General features: G+C 44.3%; 2 protein-coding genes across 4 annotated transcripts in view; one reads left to right on the top strand and one right to left on the bottom strand.

Annotated features, from left to right (window-relative positions):
• The window catches only part of Zfyve9 (zinc finger FYVE-type containing 9), a 143926-nt gene extending 127710 nt beyond the window's left edge, over window positions 1-16216 (top strand). For both annotated transcript variants that reach the window (XM_029476023.1, XM_021160572.2), the window contains 4 exons: window positions 3271-3433; window positions 9004-9109; window positions 11841-12017; window positions 14300-16216. In XM_029476023.1, the coding sequence (XP_029331883.1) occupies window positions 3271-3433; window positions 9004-9109; window positions 11841-12017; window positions 14300-14461 (608 nt within the window). In that variant the 3' untranslated portion in view covers window positions 14462-16216. The remainder of the gene's footprint in view (window positions 1-3270; window positions 3434-9003; window positions 9110-11840; window positions 12018-14299) is intronic.
• A 3215-nt stretch (window positions 16217-19431) lies between these two features.
• Cc2d1b (coiled-coil and C2 domain containing 1B) overlaps window positions 19432-20971 on the bottom strand; it is a 14476-nt gene continuing 12936 nt past the window's right edge. For both annotated transcript variants that reach the window (XM_021160725.2, XM_029476551.1), the window contains exons 24-25: window positions 20338-20470; window positions 19432-20134 (exon numbers count right to left, since the gene is read on the bottom strand). In XM_021160725.2, the coding sequence (XP_021016384.1) occupies window positions 20342-20470 (129 nt within the window). In that variant the 3' untranslated portion in view covers window positions 19432-20134; window positions 20338-20341. The remainder of the gene's footprint in view (window positions 20135-20337; window positions 20471-20971) is intronic.

Below are 20971 nucleotides of genomic sequence, written 5' to 3'. Positions count from 1 at the left end.
CTGGCTGTCCTGGAACTCACTTTGTAGACCAGGCTGGCCTCGAACTCAGAAATCCGCCTGCCTCTGCCTCCCGAGTGCTGGGATTAAAGGTGTGTGCCACCAATGCCCGGCTAAGACTGCACATTCTCATGAAGGAATAAGAAAGAGGCATTGTAGGGGACTGTGCAAGACAGGCAGTATTCTTTACATAATAATTGGCTATATGTGGCCATCAGTTGGTGTATTTTTACCCCCAGTTGGATTATATTGCTATAGTGTTTTGTTTGTTTGTTTGTTTGTCTTCTGAGACAGTGTCTCACTATGTAGCCTTGGCTGACCTGGAACTTGACATGCAAACTGTCATACCGTTGAATTCACAAAACTCTGCTTGCTGGCTAAGCCACACTGCAACAGTTTTTAAACAGACAACATAATTTTAACAGTAACGATGATGTTGACTTATACATTAATACTGTACTAAGTAGAAGGCAGATTATTACTGGAAATGTGTGTATTATAGTAAAATACATTGTTACTACCTTAAAATATACTAAACATTCCTGCTCTAAGCAACTATCAAGCTTGAAAACATAAGTTTACAGCACATTTTTAAACACTTACTGATTTTAATAAGGGGGAAACTGAACAAGATGAAACTACAGGGTACTGTAGTTTTTAGATTGGCCTTGACTTCACTGTGTAGCCAAGGATGACCTTGGGCCTCTATATGGTTGTATGGTCTTCCTGTCTCTACCTTCTGAATGCTGGGATTACAAGTACCCGCCAGCACCATGCCTAGTATGAGAACTTCTTGGAATCAAACCTAAGGCATCATGCGTGCAAGAATGGCATTCTCTGAGACTGTTATAGAGCTGTAAAGTATCTAGTCACTTATGCATCCCAGGTAAGGCATAGCAGGAGCCTAGCTTTTGCTGCTGTAAGGTATTGTAGGTCTCCAGTTCAGGGGAAGTCTTTCAGGTTTTATTATTGTTATTATTATTATTATTATCATATTTTTTAAAGATTATTTATTTTTCATGTGTGGGTTTGCCTGTGTTTATGTATGTGCGCCATGTGCATGCCTAGGGCCCAGAGACTTCATAGGAAAGTAATAGATTTCCTAGATCTGCAGTTTCAGACAGTTGAGAACCACTGTGTGGGTGCTGGGAATTGAACCCAGCTCCTCTGGAAGAGCAATAAGTGTGCTTAACCACTGAGCCATTCTCCAGCACTGTTGTTACTTTTTGAGATAAGGTCGTACTGTGTAGTTCAGGCAAGCCTGGAACTTGCTATGTAGCACAATTTGAATTGAAATCAAGGTTCTCAGTCCTTAGCCTCCAAGTGCTGGGCTCACATGAGTGGGCCACCATGCTTGGCTGGTAGATGTTCATTTACACAGCTTACTCCAAGGCTTATCTAAAATCATTCTTGGGCCCATGAGATGGCTCAGTGGGTAAAGACACCTGAGTTCCATCCTTGGGATTCACATGGTGGAAGGAGAGAGAACCTGACTCCTGAAAGTTGACCTCTGACCTCATGTATACTGTGTCATTTGCCTATATCCTCAAATAAATAAATGTAATTAATAACCATTATTTTAAAAAGTATTTTAAAAAGTTATTTGTTGACAATTCCATGCATATGTATAAAATGTATCTTTAACATATCCATTTCCCACCCTTCCCAACCTCACCACCACCTTCAGTTGTTTGAGATAAGGTCTCATGTAGCCCTCTCGTACGTAACTGAGAAAATCCTGAAATCCCCATCCTCCTGTCTTTGTTTCCTAAGGAAAGTCATTCCTTTCTGAAAGATGGATCCCAATAGGCATCCATAGATAATTTTACATATGTTTATACATACTGGCTTTGATCTTTTTGGTATGTTTAGTAAAACAGTGAGGAAGAGCTGCATATCTTACAACCAAATCTCACAATTCCAACTTTACGGTAAAATGATTTAGAAGTTGTTGGGGGCAGAGCTGGAGAGGACATGTAAGTGTAGATCCAGGAGATCCTGGGCTTCTGTCCACTGTGGGCACCTGGAGTCTAGCTAGTCACATGCATAGTGCCCACCCAACAACACACACGTACGTACACACATATAAATATGCATGGATACACACCTAGTACACACATCCAACACATAACAACATGCACACCCAACACACACATAATTTTATTTTATTTTTTATCTTTAAAAACAGAGAGGAAATAACTTGCTGTGCCAGTGAGAGGGCTCAGTGGGTGCTGGCCCTTGCTGTAAGCCTGATGACTTGAGTTTAAACCATGGTAGATAAAGAGAACAAACTTTCCCAATTTGTTCTCTGTCACATGAGTGCTGTCCACACACTTGCCTGCCCTCAAACATGCATGTGTCATACATACACAGTAGAAATAAGTTCTAAGGGATGGAGAGATGGCTCAGCAGTGAAGAGCACTGACTGCTCTTCCAGAGGTCCTGAGTTCTATTCCATCTGTAATGAGATACAATTCACTCTTCTGGTATGTCTGAAGACAGTGACAGTGTACTCACATACATAAAAAATAAATTCTTTTAAAAAATATTTTAAAAAAGCCAGTTTATCCGTAGGAGACTAAGCATGCAAATATATAAACCGGGGGCCATTTTCATCCAAATCACCGCAGGAATTTTTGTTTGGTTGTTTTTTTGTTTGTGTTTTTGCTCTGTTTTGTTTTTGTGAAAGTGGCTCATTATGTAGCCCTGGCTAGCCCAGAACTCTTTATATATGTAGACCAGGCTAGCTTCAAAGTAGATCCTCCTGCCTTTACAACCCAAATACTGATATTAAAGGTCTATACCACCAAACCCAGTCAAACTTTGTTTTGTTTTATTGTTGTTGTAATTTGGTAATTTTAAAACAAACATTTGCAGGACAGTCATATACCCAGCAGAAGTTCAGAAAGATTTAAAAGCTGACACACACAGTCAGGGGGTGGTAACTGCAAGAAGGCAAACAGGGATAAGACCCTTTGAGGCTGAAGAGTAGCTATGTGGCCGGCCATGTGTAAGTTTCCCTCTGAGCAATCTCAGAAGAAACACATAACGGGGTCTACAAAGAAGCCAGCCGTTCGAACGTGCAGTGAACCTCCATGTTTGCTCTCACAGCTCCTTCAGGACGAGTTTCAGCTCAAAACTGTGTCTGTTGGCTTTCAAAGCTTATATTTAGTATCAGAGAATCTGCTAGATGCTAGGTACTGTGTCTCAGCCCCCACCCTCCCTGGCTTCGCACTGTTTGCATCTGAATCACCTTCATGCTGATGCTCTTAGATGGAGTCATGGTCCAGATCACTGCGGAGAACATGGACTCCTTGAGGCAGGCACTGCGGGAGATGAAGGACTTTACCATCACTTGTGGGAAGGCGGATGCAGAGGACCCCCAGGAACAGATCCACATCCAGTGGGTGGACGATGACAAGACAGTTAACAAAGGGTAAGTGTGACCCTCAGAGCCACCAGGAGTCAGCTGCAGGCTTTGTCTGCTCTGCACACTGCTGCTTCAGAGTTGACTAAATGCCTGCCTATGAAAAAGGAATGTAGAACACAGATTTGTAATTTCTGGGATTTTAGCTCAGTTTCTTTTCCTTTTTTTTTTTTTTAAAGAATTATTTATTTATTTATTTATTTATTTATTTATTTAATGTATATGAGTACACTGTCACTGTCTTCAGACACACCAGAAGAGGGCATTGGATCCCATTACTATGGTTGTGAGCTACCATGTGGTTGCTGGGATTTGAACTCAGGATCTCTGGGAAAGCAGTCAGTGCTCTTAAACTCTGAGCCATCTCTCCAGCCCAGTTTAATTTTTTTTTAAATACTTATTTTTAACATTTTTAAAAGTTATATGTCTGTGCATATGACTATACACATGACCGTGGGTGCCCACAGATACACAGACCCCAGATCCCCTGAATCTGGAATTACAGGTGGTTGGGAAACACCTATTGTGGATACTGGGAACCAAACCCAGTTTCTCAGCAAGCGTATGCTTTTAGCCACTGAGCCACTTCTTCAGCCCCATAACTTGGTCTGTGAAGGATTCACTGTGTGCATTTTTGAGGGAAAGCTAAGGCACTGAAACAAAAGCAGGTCTTCTAAACTTGGTTGAGTAGAACTGTGGCCTTTTGGGTATCAAGCACCTTTGCTAATACATTCCATTTGAATAAGTCAGAACCATAAACTAAGACTCAGCAAGGCTCTCACTTAAAACCATCTTCTTGGGCTTTAAATCCAAATTCTTTCCTGGGTTGTGGCAACTCTATGCTGCTTCACACCAAGACCTTGGATTCATTTCTGATACTTTTCTTTCTTTCCTGCCCCACAATTAGCCGAACGGTAAATCTTGTTTGCTGTACTTCAGGATACATCCCCAACTACAGAGGCTCTCACCACCCCTGCTGCCCCCATCAGAGTCTGGGCAAGTGCATGCTTCCCTTGTCTCTAGTTTCCTTCTCTCGTTCTGCCAGCATGATGTCACTTCCCTGTTGAGACAGCCAATGGCATCCAGTGTCTTTCAAGATGAAATCTAAAGGCATTAAAGTCATCTGTTGCTTTTAGGCCCTGAGAAAGGGCCTTACTCTGTGGCCCACGATGGTCTGGAACTCTTTATGTAGTCTAGGTGAAACTCAAACTCAAAGCAGTCTTCTTGCCTCTGCCTCCCAAGTGCTCAGCAGGACACTGGCCTTCTTCCTTGAGCAGAGCTGTGCACCTGCCCAGACCTTTGCAGAGCTGCTGTCAGCTTGCCCTCTTCCTCAAGATGCCCTGGGATCACAGTTTCCAATGCCAGTCTGTGAGGTCAGCTCTGGCCAACGCCTATCTAACTCTGTTGTACATTTCTCTCTTCATATACAGCAAAACTTCTGGTATTTCTTGCTTACGTTCCCTAGTTTAGACTTCTCGTTTAAAATGTTTATTACATTGGTTTATTTGGGGGATGCGAGGGGCTTGCTCACACGTAGATGACGACTTCGTGCAGTTGGTTCTTTCCTTTACCTTTATATAGGTTCTGGGGACCAAACTCTTCAGTGGCCAGACCTGTACACAGTACCTTTACCTGCTGAGCCATCTTGCTAGCCCCTAATTTAACTCTGAATGTGTGGAGAATTAAGAACAGGATCAGGCATGGTGGTGCACGCCTTAACCCCAGCACTCGGGAAGCAGAGGCAGGCCGGCCTGAGATCCTATCTTGAACAAACTAAAAAGAATCAAGACCATAAATAGGTTTAAACATAGCTGAGAGGAGTCTAGAATCTTTGTAGCAATCGGTGTATGTTCTTTTCAGAGTAAATGTGTATCTCCACATGTTTAATTTACTTGTTATATTTTATGGGAGAAATAATGCCAAAAGTAACTTCTGTTAGGAATCTAAGAGTGGTAACAGCACTGAAGAGAGTCTGTGAGGATGAACACTTGTGTCTCTTCGCCCCGGCTCTACAGCTCCCCCCTCCCCATTTTATTTTATTTTATTTTATTTAAAATTTTTTTTCTTTTTGTTAATTGGATATTTCATTTCTTTACATTTCAAATGTTATCCCCTTTCCCTGTTTTCCCTCTGCAGCTCCCCTATGCAATCCCCCCTTATCCTGCTTCTATGAGGGTGCTCCCCTACCACTTACCCACTCCTGCCTCACCACCCTAGCCTTCCTCTACCCTGGGGCATCACACATTCACAGGACCAAGGGCCTTCCCTCCCATGCCAGATAAGGCCTCTGCAGCTCTTTCAGTCCTTCTCCTAACTCCTCCATTGGGGTCCCTGTGTTCAGTCCAATGGTTGGCTGCGAGCATCCGCATTTATGGGTCAAGATCTAGCAGAGCCTCTCAGGAGACAGCTGTATCAGGCTCCTGTTAGCAAGCACTTCTTGGCATCATCAGTAGTGTCTGAGTTTGGTGTCTGCATGTGGGATGGATCCCCAGGTGTGGCAGTCTTATGAGGGCCTTTCCTTCAGTCTCTGCTCCACTCTTTGTCCCTGTGTTTCCTTTAGACAGGAGGAATTCTGGGTTAAAATTTTGGAGATGGGTGAATGACCCCATCCCTTAACTCTGACCCCATGCCTAACCTCTGGATATGGTCTCAACAAGTTCTCCCTCCCCTTTGTGGGGTATTTCAGCTAATGCCATCATCCCCATGGGGTCCTGGGAGGCTCTTGCTTTCCTAGCATCTGAGCCTTTCTGCTTGCTACCCCCACTTCCCCATTCCCCATTGCTACACACCTCTGTTCAATCTCCTGACCTTCTGTACACCTCCTCCATCTCCTCCCATACCTGATTCTTCCTCTCCTCTCTTCCTTCCAAGTCCCTCCCACCCTCTACTTCCCTTGATTATATTGTTCCCCCTTCTAAGTAGGACTTAGGTCTTCCTTCCTCTTGATCTTCATGTGTCCGTGAGTTGTATCGTGGGCATTACATCCTCTTTGCCTAATATCCACTATCAGTGAGTACATACCATGTGTGTTCATTTGTGACTGAGTTACCTCACTCAGGATGTTATTTTCTAGATCTATCCATTCGCCTGCAAATTTCATTTTATATTGGTTTTTAATAGCTGAGTAGTACTCCATTGTGTAAATGTACCCCATTTTCTGTATCCATTCCTCTGTTGAAGGACATCTGGGTTCTTTACAACTTCTGGCTATTATAAATATGGTTGCTATGAACATAGTGAAGATTATGTCCTTAAAACATATTGGAGCATCTTCTGGGTATTTTCCCAGGAGTGGTATTGCTGGGTCCTCAGGCCAATGGACTCAATTGCCATTTGTCAATTCTTGATCTTAAAGCATCTAAATGCTTGGTCCTATTTACATATCCAGTCTGTTAGTCTATGTCTTTTTTACTGAGGAATTGAGTCCATTGATGTTAAGAGATATTTAGGGGGCCTGGTAAGATGGCTCAGCAGTTAAGAGCACTGACTGCTCTTCCAAAGGTCCTGAGTTCAAATCCCAGCAACCACATGGTGGCTCACAACCATCCATAATGAGATCTGACACCCTCTTCTGGTGTGTCTGAAGTCAGCTACAGTGTACTTACATATAACAATAAATAAATCTTTAGAGAGAGAGAGAGAGAGAGAGAGAGAGAGAGAGAGAGAGAGAGAGATATTAAGGAAAAGTGATTGTTGATTCCTGTTACTTTTATGGTGGAATTGTGTTTGTGTGGCTATCTTCTTCTGGGTTTGTTAAAAGAAGGTTACTTTCTTGCTTTTTCTAGGGTGTAGTTTCCCTTCTTGTGTTGGAGTTTTCCATCTATTATCCTTTGTAGGGCTGGATTTGTGGAAAGATATTGTGTGAATTTGGTTTTGTCATGGAATATCTTATTTTCTCCATCTATGGTAATTGAGAGTTTGCTGGGTTTAGTAGCCTAGGCTGGCATTTGTGTTCTCTTAGGGTCTGTATGGCATCTGCCCAGGATCTTCTGGCTTTCATAGTCTCTGGTGAGAAGTCTGGTGTAATTCTGATAGGTCTGCCTTTTATGTTACTTGACCTTTTTCCCTTACTGCTTTTAAAATTCTTCCTTTGTTTTGTTTTGTGCATTTGGTATTTTGAATATTATGTGATGGGAAGAATTTCTTTTCTGGTCCAATCTATTTGGAGTTCTGTAGGCTTCTTGTATGTTCATGGGCATCTCTTTCTTTAGGTTAGGGAAGTTTTCTTCTATAATTTTGTTGAAGATATTTACTGGCCCTTTAAGTTGGGAATCTTCACTGTCTTCTATACCTATTATCCTTAGGTTTGGTCTTCTCATTGTGTCCTGGATTTCCTGGATGTTTTGGGTTAGGAGGTTTTTGCTTTTTGTGTTTTCTTTGACTGTTGTGTCAATGTTTTCCATGGTATCTTCTGCACCTGAGATTCTCTCTTCTGTCTCTTGTATTCTGTTGGTGATGCTTGCATCTATGACTCCTGATCCCTTTCCTTGGTTTTCTATATCCAGGATTGTCTCCCTTTGTGATTTCTTTACTGTTTCTTTTTCCAGTTTTAGATCCTAGATGGTTTTGTTCATTTCCTCACCTGTTTGATTGTGTTTTCCTGTAATTCTTTAAGGGATTTTTGTGTTTCCTCTTTAAGGGCTTCTATCTGTTTACCTGTGTTCTCCTGTATATGTTTAAGGGAGTTATTTATGTCCTTCTTAAAATCTTCCATCATCATCATGAGATGTGACTTTAAATCAGAGTCTTGCTTTTCCCGTGTGTTGGGATATCCAGGGCTTGCTGTGGTGGCAGAACTGGGTTTTGATGATGCCAAGTAGCCTTGGTTTCTGTTGCTTATGTTCTTTCACTTGCCTCTCACCATCTGGTTATCTGTGGTGTTAGCTGGTCTTGCTATCTCTGACTGTGTCTTGCCCTCCTGTAAGGCTGTGTGTCAGCACTTGTGGGAGACCAGCTCTCTCCCGGTGGGATTTGGGTTCGGAGAGCTGTGGCACAGGGTCAGCCAACTTTTATTTATTCATCAACTCATTTATTTGATGTCATTAGTGGAGAATGAACTTGAGCTCTTCTGCTTTGTAAGCAAGCCATCTTATCACTGAACCAAATTCCCAGCCTTAAGTAGTTCTTAACCGATGCTCAGTAAATTCCCTAAGTTCCAAGTAATGATCAGTATCTGAAATACAGCACCCAAGGATGGCATGTTAGACCCCCTTCCCTTCAGACTCACTTCCTAAGGCAGATCTGTAAAGAGGAGCATGGTGAACATTGTTCTAGAGTTAGGAGCAAAGTAGGGAACCAGGCTGGGTAAGTAGCTATGTGTTTATTAAAGGAAGACGTGCTGGAAGAAGAGCAGGGGTGAGTGAGCAGCCTGTTACATTACAGCAAACTGCAAATGGGTTCCTGCTATGTGGCTGCCTTTCACTCTGTGTGCTTGAATTGTTTCAGTGCATAGCCCTTGCCATGAGCATTCTGTGTCTTGCCACGTGTGTCTTGTCTGTGACTTGTCTGTGTCTATGCTGTTGATGCCTTCAGCAAGGTGAAATGTGACACACTATCTCCTTCCTTTTTCTCTGTTGTAGTGTGGTGAGTCCTATAGATGGGAAATCCATGGAATCTATAACAAACGTGAAAATATTCCATGGGTCAGAGTATAAAGCAAACGGAAAAGTCATCAGATGGACAGAGGTAAGGAGATGAAAATTGACTTCCTGCTCTCAGCATAGCCTTGGCTAAGCCAAAGGCCTGTGCTGGGCTGACTTAGAAGGAAAATGAGCCAGCAAGATGGTCCAGTAGGTAGCCTGGAGGTCTGAATTGAGTCCTTGGGATCCACATAGTTGAAGGAGCAACTCTCACAAATTGACCTCTTAATTTCTGACACTCTAAGGTGGCACTTGTGTGACAAATACACATTAAAATAAGTACATATAAAATTTTTTAAAGAAAAAATTCTCTTTGTTGAAAAAAATCTTTTCCTTTATGTATTATACTTAACTCCCTCTGATCTGTCTTAGCTGACTGGAAAAGAAAGCTGCACGCAGCCTGCCACGCTCTGTGGTGTCTCATGCACTCATTTTCATGTATTTGCTTTGCAGTGCAAGAAGGCTGTGTCTGTCTTCAGAAAGCTGAGGACAACATGCTGTCCTCACAGTTAAACCTCTCTTGAGTAACTTGGACTTTAAATGATGGCCAGTTCACAGTAAGATTTGTCAGAAATTAGAGGCAAACAAGCAATGGCAAGTTCCCAATTCAAAGCTGGCTCTTGCCAGCTCTTAGGCTACTAGCCAGATGTGCCTGCGCACACCTGTAATGCCAGTACGTAGGAGGCAGAGTTAGGGAGATCACAAATTTGAGGCTAGCCAGTACTGTTAATTTTTTTTTAAAGTCCTGCAACATAACCCCTACCCCTAAGGCTTGGGGAAATCTCTGAAGAAGGGCAGAAATATTTAACGAGTCAGAGGACCAGCACCTTTGTTGCGAGGTACTATCTTCTGTTTGTGACAAGGAAGCTGTGCCCATGGAATTTTTTTTTTAAGGATTTATTTATTTATTATATGTAAGTACACTGTAGCTGTCCTCAGATACTCCAGAAGAGGGCATCAGATTTCATTACGGATGGTTGTGAGCCACCATGTGGTTGCTGGGATTTGAACTCGGGACCTTCGGAAAGAGCAGTCGGCACTCTTAACCACTAAGCCATCTCGCCAGCTCTGCCCATGGAATTTTAACAATATGGTTTTCTAAGAGACCCACATGATGACATCAGTTGACATGACAAAGTAGACAGAGAAATTTAACAAGGTGGTTCTAGCCGAAGAGCGTAGGCAATCAATGTAGCTGAGATTCAGTCTCCTCCAGGGACCGGAGCTCCGTATAAGTGATCCAGTTTCAAGTGGTCAGCCCTAAGCACATATAAGCAACTGGAAATGGACTCAGCAGGTTTTGTGTATGTGTTAGGGGGCAGAGGGGACAAACAGACGAGTTCTGGAGTCTTGGAGTAAATGCTTTGCCATGGAGCTACATGTTCAGCCCCCATATATTTAGCATAGCCCCCTTTGGACCAGCATATTGGAATTGGTATATAACAATATGTAAACATTGTATATTTATACTTATTTTTAAATTTTGTCTTTATGTTGTTTATCCTTTATATCATCCAGAGAAGACTAGCTGTTGCTTTCTGTATGCACAGAAGCAAAGTAGACATTATGGAATTTTTAGAAAGCCAGATATAGTGATGCATGCCTGTAATAGCAGTCCTCAGAAGGCAGAGATATGAAGACTGTTGCCAGTCAGCGGCCAGTCTAACCCCTTGAGAGTGTGGGAGTGTGCTCCAGGCCAGCCAGGGCTACATAGAGAGATGAAGGAGAAGGGAAAGCAGGCCATGTGAGAATCATAATTTAACCTGTGAGCTGGTGAGAAGGCTCAGTGGCAGAAAGCCCTTACCATAAAGTCTGGCAATCTGAGTTTGATTTCCATAATGCATGAAAAGATGGAAGGAGAGAACTGACTCCACAGGTGTACCGGGTCATATGAGTGCCTATAAGTATATATACAGTCTCAGGTGTCACCATAACAAACATCGCCATGTTTGAAACACACTTCCGTGGGCCTATAGCTGATCTATAGCTCAACAGTTAAGCTAGACAGGGAGCCCCGGGGGTCTCCTGTCTCCACCTCCCTAGTACTGGGATTGCAAGAGCATACCACTATGCCCAGCATTTCTTTTCATTCTGGGTTTTCAAGACAGGGTTTCTCTGTGTAGCCTTGGTGTGCTGGTAGTCACTTCTGTAGACCAGGCTGGCCTTGATTTCAAAGATCCACCTGCCTGTGTCTCCCAAGTGCTGTCATTAAAGCCATGCGCCATTGCTACCAGGGAATCAAACTTAGGCCTTCATCATATGAGGCAAGAACTTCACCACACCCAGAAAATTTTAAGTCCCTTGAAAGCTGGCCTTGTAGTATCAGTCATACAATAAGGTCATACTGTAGAGGGTTGTCACAGAGATCTGGCTGTTTCTGTTTCCTAAGTGCTAGGATTGAAAGCGTGTACCACCACGCCCAGCTTGTCTGTTTTCTCCTTTTGACACAAGGTCTTAAGTATGTAGTACTGGCTGGCTTGGAACTCATAGAGGCTTCATACCTGAGGCCTCTTCAGTGCTAGGATTAAAAGCATGTGCCCTACACCCAGGCACTGCCCTCTGTCCTTATACACTTGAATAATCTGTGAAGAGCTGGATTCCCCAGTCTACAATGACTGTTCTTTTAGACTCTTCCTATGGCCTCCTAAGAAAACGATCCACATATTGCATTGCCTTTTAGAACACAGTTCGTTTGCACATGGTGGTACATGGGTGCACGGGCTGTAATCCCAGCACTTGGAATTGGGAAGGTGAGCACCTCTTTTGTTTGTGGATAGGTGTTTTTCCTGGAAAACGATGATCACCATAACTGCCTGAGTGACCCTGCAGATCACAGCAGACTGACTGAGCATGTTGCCAAGGCATTCTGCCTCGCCCTCTGCCCCCACCTGAAGCTTTTAAAAGAAGATGGAATGACAAAACTGGGACTCCGTGTGACACTTGACTCAGATCAGGTAAGATGCATTTTGGGCAGCTTTTGATTCCGTCTGGAGAAGTGTCTGTTTCATTTTTTTTTGTTTATTTGGGTTTTCCTGAGTCCTCTAGATGTTCCATTCTCCCCTGGCCTACCACATAGCATACTCATCTGCAGGCATCCCTTCCTTCTCACTGGAGGCTATGGGAGGAACTGAGCTCTTACCACCTGTGGTAGCGTGTGTTACCCTTTGAAATTCCCATTCCCAACTATGAGGTACTGCTCTACAGTCCCTTAGGGGCAGTTCCCAGTGTCCCCAGTGCTGCCTTTCTTGCTCAGCTGGACCAGGCTCCTGCTGACTGGCTTCTACACTTGCCATTGCCGAGTACGAGTTTTCTTGTGGCCAGGATTTTCATTTAGTGGGAAGTTTGCGCTATCTCCCCAACAATTTTCCTGTCATTAGACATGACAGGTTTTGCTTGTTTTCCTTTTTGTTATATATATATTTTTTTGAGACAGGGTCTCATTATGTTGTCCTGGCTGGCCTTGAACCCACAGAGATGCATCTGCCTCCTGAGTGCTGAGATGAAAGGTGTGTGCCACCATGCCTGGCTTGATGTTTTTATGTGTTCTTTGTATTAATAATTCAGTCCTCACCTCCTACACCCCAGTTCCTCTTCCTAGAATCTCTCTCCTGTGTCTTCCCTCCACAGCAGGTCCACTAGTCCTGCATTGGATGCTTACGTTTTGCTAGTGCCAAGTCATTAGAAATGCGTATGGGAGGGGCTGGAGAGGTGGCTCACCATATAGAGCACGTGTTGCTCTGCAGAACACCTTGGTTCAGTTCCCAGCACCCACATGGTGGTGTACAGCCATCCTTAACTCCCGTTCTAGGGGATCTGACCTCCTTAGGCACCAGGCCCATACATGTTGCACATCCATACATGCAGACAAAACAGTCATACACATTAAAAAAAAAATAAAAGAATAAAGTAACTTTATTTTTTAAAGAAGAAATGAGTGTGGGCTGAGTCAGTAATTAATTCTGCCACAGAGCTGCTTCTTCACGTACCTGGGGGTATCTGGCCTTTTATTGCAGAATTTAATAGCTGACCAGGGCAGGGTAAAAGGTTCTGTGTCTGGCTTCATTCCTCACTGGGCATCATCAGCTAGTATTTACTTTCACTTAGGGTCTTGTCCTAAGCTGCAAGGGGCTTATCTGGGGCTGGGGATGTAGCTCAGTTTAGAGTGCCTGCCTAGCAAGCATGAAGCTCTGGAACTGATCCTCAGTACTACAGAAACTGAGCACAGTGGGGTTCACTGGTAACTTAGTATTTCAGAGGTGCAGACTGAAGGAACAAAAAACTTAAGATCAGACAGGCGCATGCCTTTAATCCCAGCACTTGGGAGGCAGAGGCAGGCAGATTTCTGAGTTCGAGGCCAGCCTGCTCTACAAAGTGAGCTCCAGGACAGCCAGGGCTATACAGAGAAACCCTGTCTCAAAAACAAAAACAAACAAACAAAAAAAAAAAACACCTTAAGATCATCCTTGGCTACCACATATCAAGTTTGAGATGAGACCCTGTCACAAGACAACAATAATAAAACGATAACAAAAACCAGGCTGGCAAAATGGCTCAGTGGGTAAGGGCATCCATTCTGCTGTCAAGCTTGACAAGTTGTCCCCATAACCCTAACTCCTAAGATTGTCCTCTGATCTCGACATGCATGTTGTGGCACATGTAACATGGTACATGCATGCACCCATACACATACATCATATGCAGGTTAGAAAAATCAAAAGTCTACCTGTGTAACAGTACTGAGGCGTCCTGCTCCATCTCACATAGTACTGACAGCATCTGGAGAGAGGCCCCTCCCATGGGACAGTTGGATAGCAAGCATTTTTCTGCTAAATTTGTGACCCTCTTGAGGGAAAGGGCCTTTTATATTTGAATTTCTGTTTTCAGTTGCTCAAAATACAGTGCTCTGATGACTGCACAGGCTGGAGTTAATGCTGTTTGTTATATGCCTCACTTTAACTTTACAACCAGAGCCTGGATTATCACCTGACTCACCATTTCTCTTCCCAGGAAACACACATTAGCACATTAAGGGACTAGCCAAAGGTCTCACAGCTATCAAGTAGCCAGGGTAGATAGAAGATGATAAGCCAGTAAAAAGAAAAGGAAGAATTTGTGTGCACTGTCATTGTGATGGGCTCATGGCAAAGGGTGTGGTATTCCCTGCTAGGCCTTTTTGGTTCAGCCCTCTGCAGAGATCCCTGCCTGGTAACCTGTCATCCCTTTCTCTTTGCGGTAGGTTGGCTATCAAGCAGGGAGCAATGGCCAGCCCCTTCCCTCGCAGTACATGAACGATCTGGACAGTGCCTTGGTGCCTGTCATCCATGGAGGAGCCTGCCAGCTCAGTGAAGGCCCTGTCGTCATGGAACTCATCTTTTATATTCTGGAAAACATCGCATAGATGAGGACTCCATTGTTTCTGTTCAGACCTGTTGCAGCAGCAGTCATATCCAAATCATTTGCACTTTAAAACTGGAAGATTAAGCTTTTTGTTAACACTGTCAGTAGGGAGGGTATGGGGTGGGAATAGGACTTAGGGGAGATGGGGTGGGGAGGGTGGTGGGGGACAGATGTTCCATGATTCTAAGTCTTCTATGCATTCTCCAAGAAGACCCGGGCAGCTTCTTACTGCACAACAGATATGCTATCTTTGCAGCTAACTCCCTTCTGTTACTGTCTAGACAAGACTTCTGCTCCTCTCTTATGATTACTTCCGGTCATGTGCTCAGATGAATGCTCATATGGGCACAACCATCACCAAGGTCACAATGTGGGGCAGAAAGGAAATAAACAATGAATCGTCACTTTTGCACTTCCTGTACAGAACTGGCATAAAAAGACCGCTCTGCTGATCATCCTGGTTGCACCCCCAGCTGTTTGTCATGTTTAGATTCGTGTTTATTTGTTCAGATTACTAACTGAATCAAACCAAAGGGGTTTCTGGTCTGTTAGCCAGGGAAGGTAACTCAGTATAAACCATGGCATTTGGATAGAGACGCTGAGTGACAGCTGGCAATGGGCACCCAGGGCATTGTTATTTACTACACACTAGAAGTATTTTTAAAGAACATTTTACTAAGAAATCTCCTAAACTCCAGGAAAGTTGTACATGTAAAAAAAAAAGCGGCTTTTCTACAGCCCCATGCACACTCATGCTCACACGGACACACACGCTCACTCACTAGCACTTTGCCCATTTGGTTTGTCAGTGCTTATCTTCTCCTCCTCTATTAAATTGAGGTATTTCAGATTAAGGTGCATACAATACAGCCCCTCATCCTTAAGTCAAGTCACAGTGTCTGGAGGCTCTAACCTCACACCTGCCCAGAACCTTTGGGAACCTTTCTTCAACAGAGAACTTTCCAGTTTAGGATCAGACGCTGCACATAGCTTTAAGCTTGTCTTTATCTCTTTGTGGCATGGAATTTTTTTTTTTTTGGCCCTCACATCCTGGATTTTGTTTGGTTTTAGTAGAAAATACCTCATTTGAGTTTGGATTCTTGGCCAGAAACACTTGATATCCATCTGCCTGTCAGAGACAGTGGCAAAGCTCATTATCACCAGTTCAACATGTCCAGTTTCCCAACTATGTATTTACCTTTTAGTAATAACTAATATATGCAGAACTTTTCAATCTATGCAAAGATCTTGCTCCTCAAAATTCCCCTTCGGTTTAGCACCACTGATGTTTTCTTGCCTGCACTGCTCTTTCACTATGACAGCTGTAAAATGACTTTCTAGTTCCAGCATGGCCCTTTCTCTATGAGCTGGATTTAATAGACTCAAAACAAATAAGCCCCTCCTTCCTTTGTCCTTTATTCATGGGGTTTTCGTGTTGGTCCTGTGGACTTCTACAGTCTTAGTCTTGTACTCAGGTGACCTCTTCTTTGGTTACGGTGAACACCTTCAAGCTGGCTCCTGCATCCTTTTCAAGGTATACTTAGGTTTAATCCTTCCTGTGTCCCCTAACAAGAAGCCCCAGGCTAATCTTGCACTTACCCTGCTCACTTTATCTCCAGGCAGCCCTTTAACTGGAGTGCAGGAAACAAAGATCTGGTTCACCGAAGATATATGTGATACTGACTGGCTGGCCTGGAGCTCAGAGATCTGCCTGCCTCTGCCTCCCAAGTGCTGGGATTAAAGTTGTGTGCCATTACACTCAACTTTGTACACTCTTGATTTTGTTTGTTAAATTTATTTTGATCACAGGCCAAATGCATTTCTCTAGTTTATAATATCCTGCTTGAGGGCAGCTGATAATGGTGTCAGTAGAGGCCGGGCTCACACAGGATTTAGTCCCTCTGCAGGGAAAGCAGTTTACTCACAACGCCCCTGGGTTCAGATGCAGGCCTGTGGGACAGTGGTAGGCTGCCACCACCTCTCTCCCACGGCCCTTGGGGAATGTGTGTGTCCATCCTGTGGGTGAGGGGTACACTGTGTACCCCCTCTTCAAAGGTGCTGATGAAAGTCAGAGACCCAGGATCTGGATCTTTCTCTACAATTGGCACAAAACCTCAGAAGTGCCCTTTAACACCGCACAGCACTAACCTGTAAGACCAGAGGTCTAGAGCCATCTGCAGACCTACAGCAGCTAGCACCTGAGAGGCACAGTAGTGTTAATATTGAGTGTAGTCTGAATATACCTCCGACGGTGGGCACCTGTGCAACAGCTGCCCAGTCCTCCTGCCTAGCCAACTGTACCTTGCCTTGGACATGGATCTTCTAGGATATGGAAGGTTTTTAATCTTCCCATAAAGGCACAAACTCTGGAGCCATACAGACAGGTCCATTCTTAACTCATAGAATATCCTTTATGTATAGTAAGATCATCCTGGGAAATTAAGTCACCAAGGATACTCACTTTCTTCTCTTTTGAGCTCTGGTTTTATATAATGGGCACTGAAATTTACAAGGTGAAATGCTTACACGCCACATTCCTAGTTAGGCCAGGTTTTCTAGATTTAACCCTAAAAGATAAATTCAGAGCATCTACACTGAAGAGCACAATTGCATTGGTGTATTTAAAAACTATTGTATGCTATTTCCTGGTGTTTTGAGGTGGGCTCTCATGTAGCCCAGGCTGACCTCGAACTCAGAATTGTCAAAGAAGACTTTCAATTCCCAACGCTCCTGCCTTGGCCTTCCAAGTGCTGGGATTATAGTAATATGCTACTCCCATACTCAAGGTGGTAGAATGCTGGGATTGTTTAAGTTCCAGTCTCTGTCTTCTCCATCTACACTGGGTCCTGCTAGGGTGCCCCAAATTCCAATTAGATTTCCCTATGGCCATCTGAAAGATAATTAGGCATTTAATGTATTTCTCTTTTTTAAATTATGTGAGTACACTGTTCCTCTCTTCAACTACACCAATAGAGGGCATCGGATCCCATTACAGATGGTTGTGAGCCACCATGTGGTTGCTGGGAATTGAACTCAGGACTTCTGGAAGAGCTCTTAACTGCTGAGTCATCTCTCCAGCCCCCAAATTTAATGTCTTTCTAGTAAGTAATCTGCTCAGCACTGAGTCTGGGATTAACTGTTTGTATTAAATAACAGTCATGGGATTTTGAAGTCTTATTCATAGGACTAAGACTGCTGATGTCCATCTTAGAGGCCCGAGAAGGAAAGAACTACAACTAGACCAAGTACAGGCAGGCTTCCTGTCTGCCAGCCCCAGCCCAGCTGGTTTGTTTTATACTCACAACAGCTGACCTCACTTAGTGCAAAGATCTTTTAAGGGAATGCCACAAACCCGTGGGGGAAAAGCCTAAATAATTAGGAGAGGGGCCACACAGGTCTTAAAGTGGAGCTACAGAAGGGAAAAGCCACAAAGCTATTTCCTGACTTTAAAATAAAGTCAGTAATTCAAAAGGACATGCAATAGCTGGGCAGTGGTGGCACACACTTTTAATCCCAGCACATGGGAGGCAGAGGCAGGCGTATTTCTGATTTTAAGGCCAGCCTGGTCTACAAAGTGAGTTCCAGGACAGCCAGGGCTACACAGAGAAACCCTGTCTCGAAAAACCGGAAAAAAAAAAAAAAAGAACGAACGAAAGAAAGGACATGCAGTACAATATTTAAAAAAGGGTTTTCGTTGTGCCTGGTTCTGTTCTATCTGTGAATGTTTGGTGACTGTGGTAGTACGAGTCTTAGAAAATGAGGCTTTATGCAGGCCCCTCCCCCTAGCCATGCATTCCTTGGCTACAACAAAGACCTTTTAAGATTTCTCCATGTCCAGTGGGTGGCTTTGTCGGCCTCCCTCAGCCTGAGATTGTTTTTCAGTAAGCAGGAACAATGCAGTGGACTGAAAGGGAGCAAGTTGTAAAGGGAGATCCTTGAAGTCAAAGAAAACTAAGACATTTCCATCAGAGGAGCACAGTGAGAAACGCTAAGGCTAACTGGGATCAGCGAGAGTCAGATCAGACTGTGAGGAAGATACAGCGGGACCAGCACCTCGTCAAGTCCTCCCTCTCTGCTCTAGGTCCCTTAACGAAGGCAGAGACCCTTTCATTGCAAATTACTGCTTGATCATGTGAATATCTTGTTAAATCTCTTACACATGAAAGATTGCGAGCTCATGTTGGCTAAGATTGGCCAGAGTGTTCTGGGACATCACTTGTGTGCAGTTTCTGCCTTGTTAAGCACTAACAATTGGACAAGCTCCAGCCCTGGGATCTCCTACCTGAAGTCGGAGAAGCTCAGCCCTGAGCTGCTTCTGCAGCAGTGTAGTGACCAGCAGCTGAGCCTTCACAAATCACCTTGAGGAAGCCAGGCTGGTGGCTGGCACATGCTCATGCCTGTAATCCCAACACTAGGAAGGCTGAGGCAGGTGGACTGCTGCAAGTTAAAACCAGGATATATGGAGTGAGACCCTGTCTCCTACAACCAATTATACGGAGTAAAGAGTAAATCTGGAGGGATACCTTGCTGAACTTAGTGCTTTAAAATGGGAAAGAGTTGGGATGCTGATTTTTACAAAATCTAAAATAATGCATTTGTGAATATTAATTGTTGCAACGATCTGCCCCCTCATTTCTCTACATTTACTACAAAAGCTATAGAACTTGGACAACCAGGGATTAGCCATGTGATCAGCTCCATGACAAGCCTTCTCAAAAGAAGAATGCACAGGTGCAGTGGATATATGGATCACTGCTTCTGCTTTTAAAGTGACAGGGAAGCTGGGTGTGGTTGCACACGCCTTTAATCCCAGCACTCAGAAGACAGACATAGGTGGATCTCTTAATGTGAAGCCAGCCTGGTCTACAAAGAGTTTCAGGACTGCCAGGGCTGTTACACAGAGAAACCCTGTCTCAAAATAAATAAATACATAAATAAAGTGACAGAGAGCAGGGCATTTGAAGACTTTGATAGGTAATTAACACTGTTCAGAGTATAAGGACTTTATACTTATATACAGTGAATTAGATCTAGTTTTAAAATAAAAATGGCTACATAAAACTGATAGTTTTTCTTTTTCTTTTTTCCTTTTTTTCTCCCCAATTAACAGTCTTTCACCTTAGGTACATGGACCAAACCAAAGAGAACCTTCCCTTACTTCCCACCAATAGTACCAAAGTAATTTTCCTGTTCCCGAGTCCTCTGGGAAGCAGAAAGGCTAGTGCAGCAGCTGTCAGGAACAAAGGCACAGGCAGAGGGAAAACAGCTGAGCGGGACAGTCTGCCGCTGGCCAGCTGGAGTCACGGAATCCTGTCCCTCCCCACACAGGGGATGTTCCGATCACCCTCGACTTCTCCCATCCCTACAGTTACATCTTTGAAAGGCACATCCAGAAATGGTGCAAATGGGGGCTGGGTTAAGCGGTATGCAATTACTATGCAGCGGTTACAGGACAGTAGGACTCTATGGCACAGAGCAGTGGGGTGTCCTTGTCTTCGCCCACAGGGAGGGTGGGAGGCCTGCTTCCACGAAGGTCCAGGAGAGGCAGCACGAGGAAAGCTCAGGCCACAGTTAGTTATCAGGTCTTTGGTGCGTGTGTAGCAGCATCTCTGATGTACAACGGCTCTTGCAGCCGGCACAACTGGGTCAGTGAGCTGTTACCAAGGATGTCCACCTCACAAGGCAAAAGCACAAAGGAAATGAGATTTATAAAAAACTTCTGACAACAGTTAACCTTGAAAAGCTCCCTTCCTGCCCCAAGTCTACTGAGAACTTTAGAAACAACCCACAAACACTTCCCAACACCTGAGGAGAAAATCAAATGTTTTCTCCCCAGAAATGGGTGAAAAGGAAGTTTTATTTAGCAGGGCGACCTACCTCTTCACAGGCCCCGAGGCTCCAGGACCAGCCAGTTCTCAGTGACTGTCTGCACGTCCTGGCTGCTCAGAGGCTCCCGAAGCCTCACCTTCACCTCCAGCTTCCCCCCGGTGGGCTTTCTGCCATCCAAAACCTGTGACAGCCACAGACAAACGGAGAGTGATTGAGAGGATAGACTGGGGCAGGCAGGTTCTCAGAGCAGCTAGAGTATGCTGGGTGTCAGCTCCAGGATAGCCCAGCCTTCTTCCTGCAATATGGGAAGTGGCGGACTGCTTACTCTCAAAGTCTTAGAAATAACCTAGACATCTGGATAAGTGTCACTGCTCTGGCTCGAGATGCGAAACCCACTACTCTATCCTGGTTTTCCCTTGATCTTCCCTAACACTATCCTCAAGGGGCAGCCTGAAGTCCACACACTCACATGTGGCCCACAGAGAAGGGAGTGGGTAGCAATCACAAGCAGAACCCAGGCCATGGCCTCCTCAGAACAGATAAGGAACTAGATGAATAAAGCTTACTACAAAAGCTTGGGATTTGAGCCGGGCGTGGTGGCGCACGCCTTTAATCCCAGCACTCGGGAGGCAGAGGCAGGCGGATTTCTGAGTTCGAGGCCAGCCTGGTCTACGAAGTGAGT

This window comes from Mus caroli, chromosome 4, assembly GCF_900094665.2.
Source record: "Mus caroli chromosome 4, CAROLI_EIJ_v1.1, whole genome shotgun sequence".
Taxonomy (NCBI): domain Eukaryota; kingdom Metazoa; phylum Chordata; class Mammalia; order Rodentia; family Muridae; genus Mus; species Mus caroli.
This window is presented reverse-complemented; position numbering and strand designations above follow the sequence as displayed.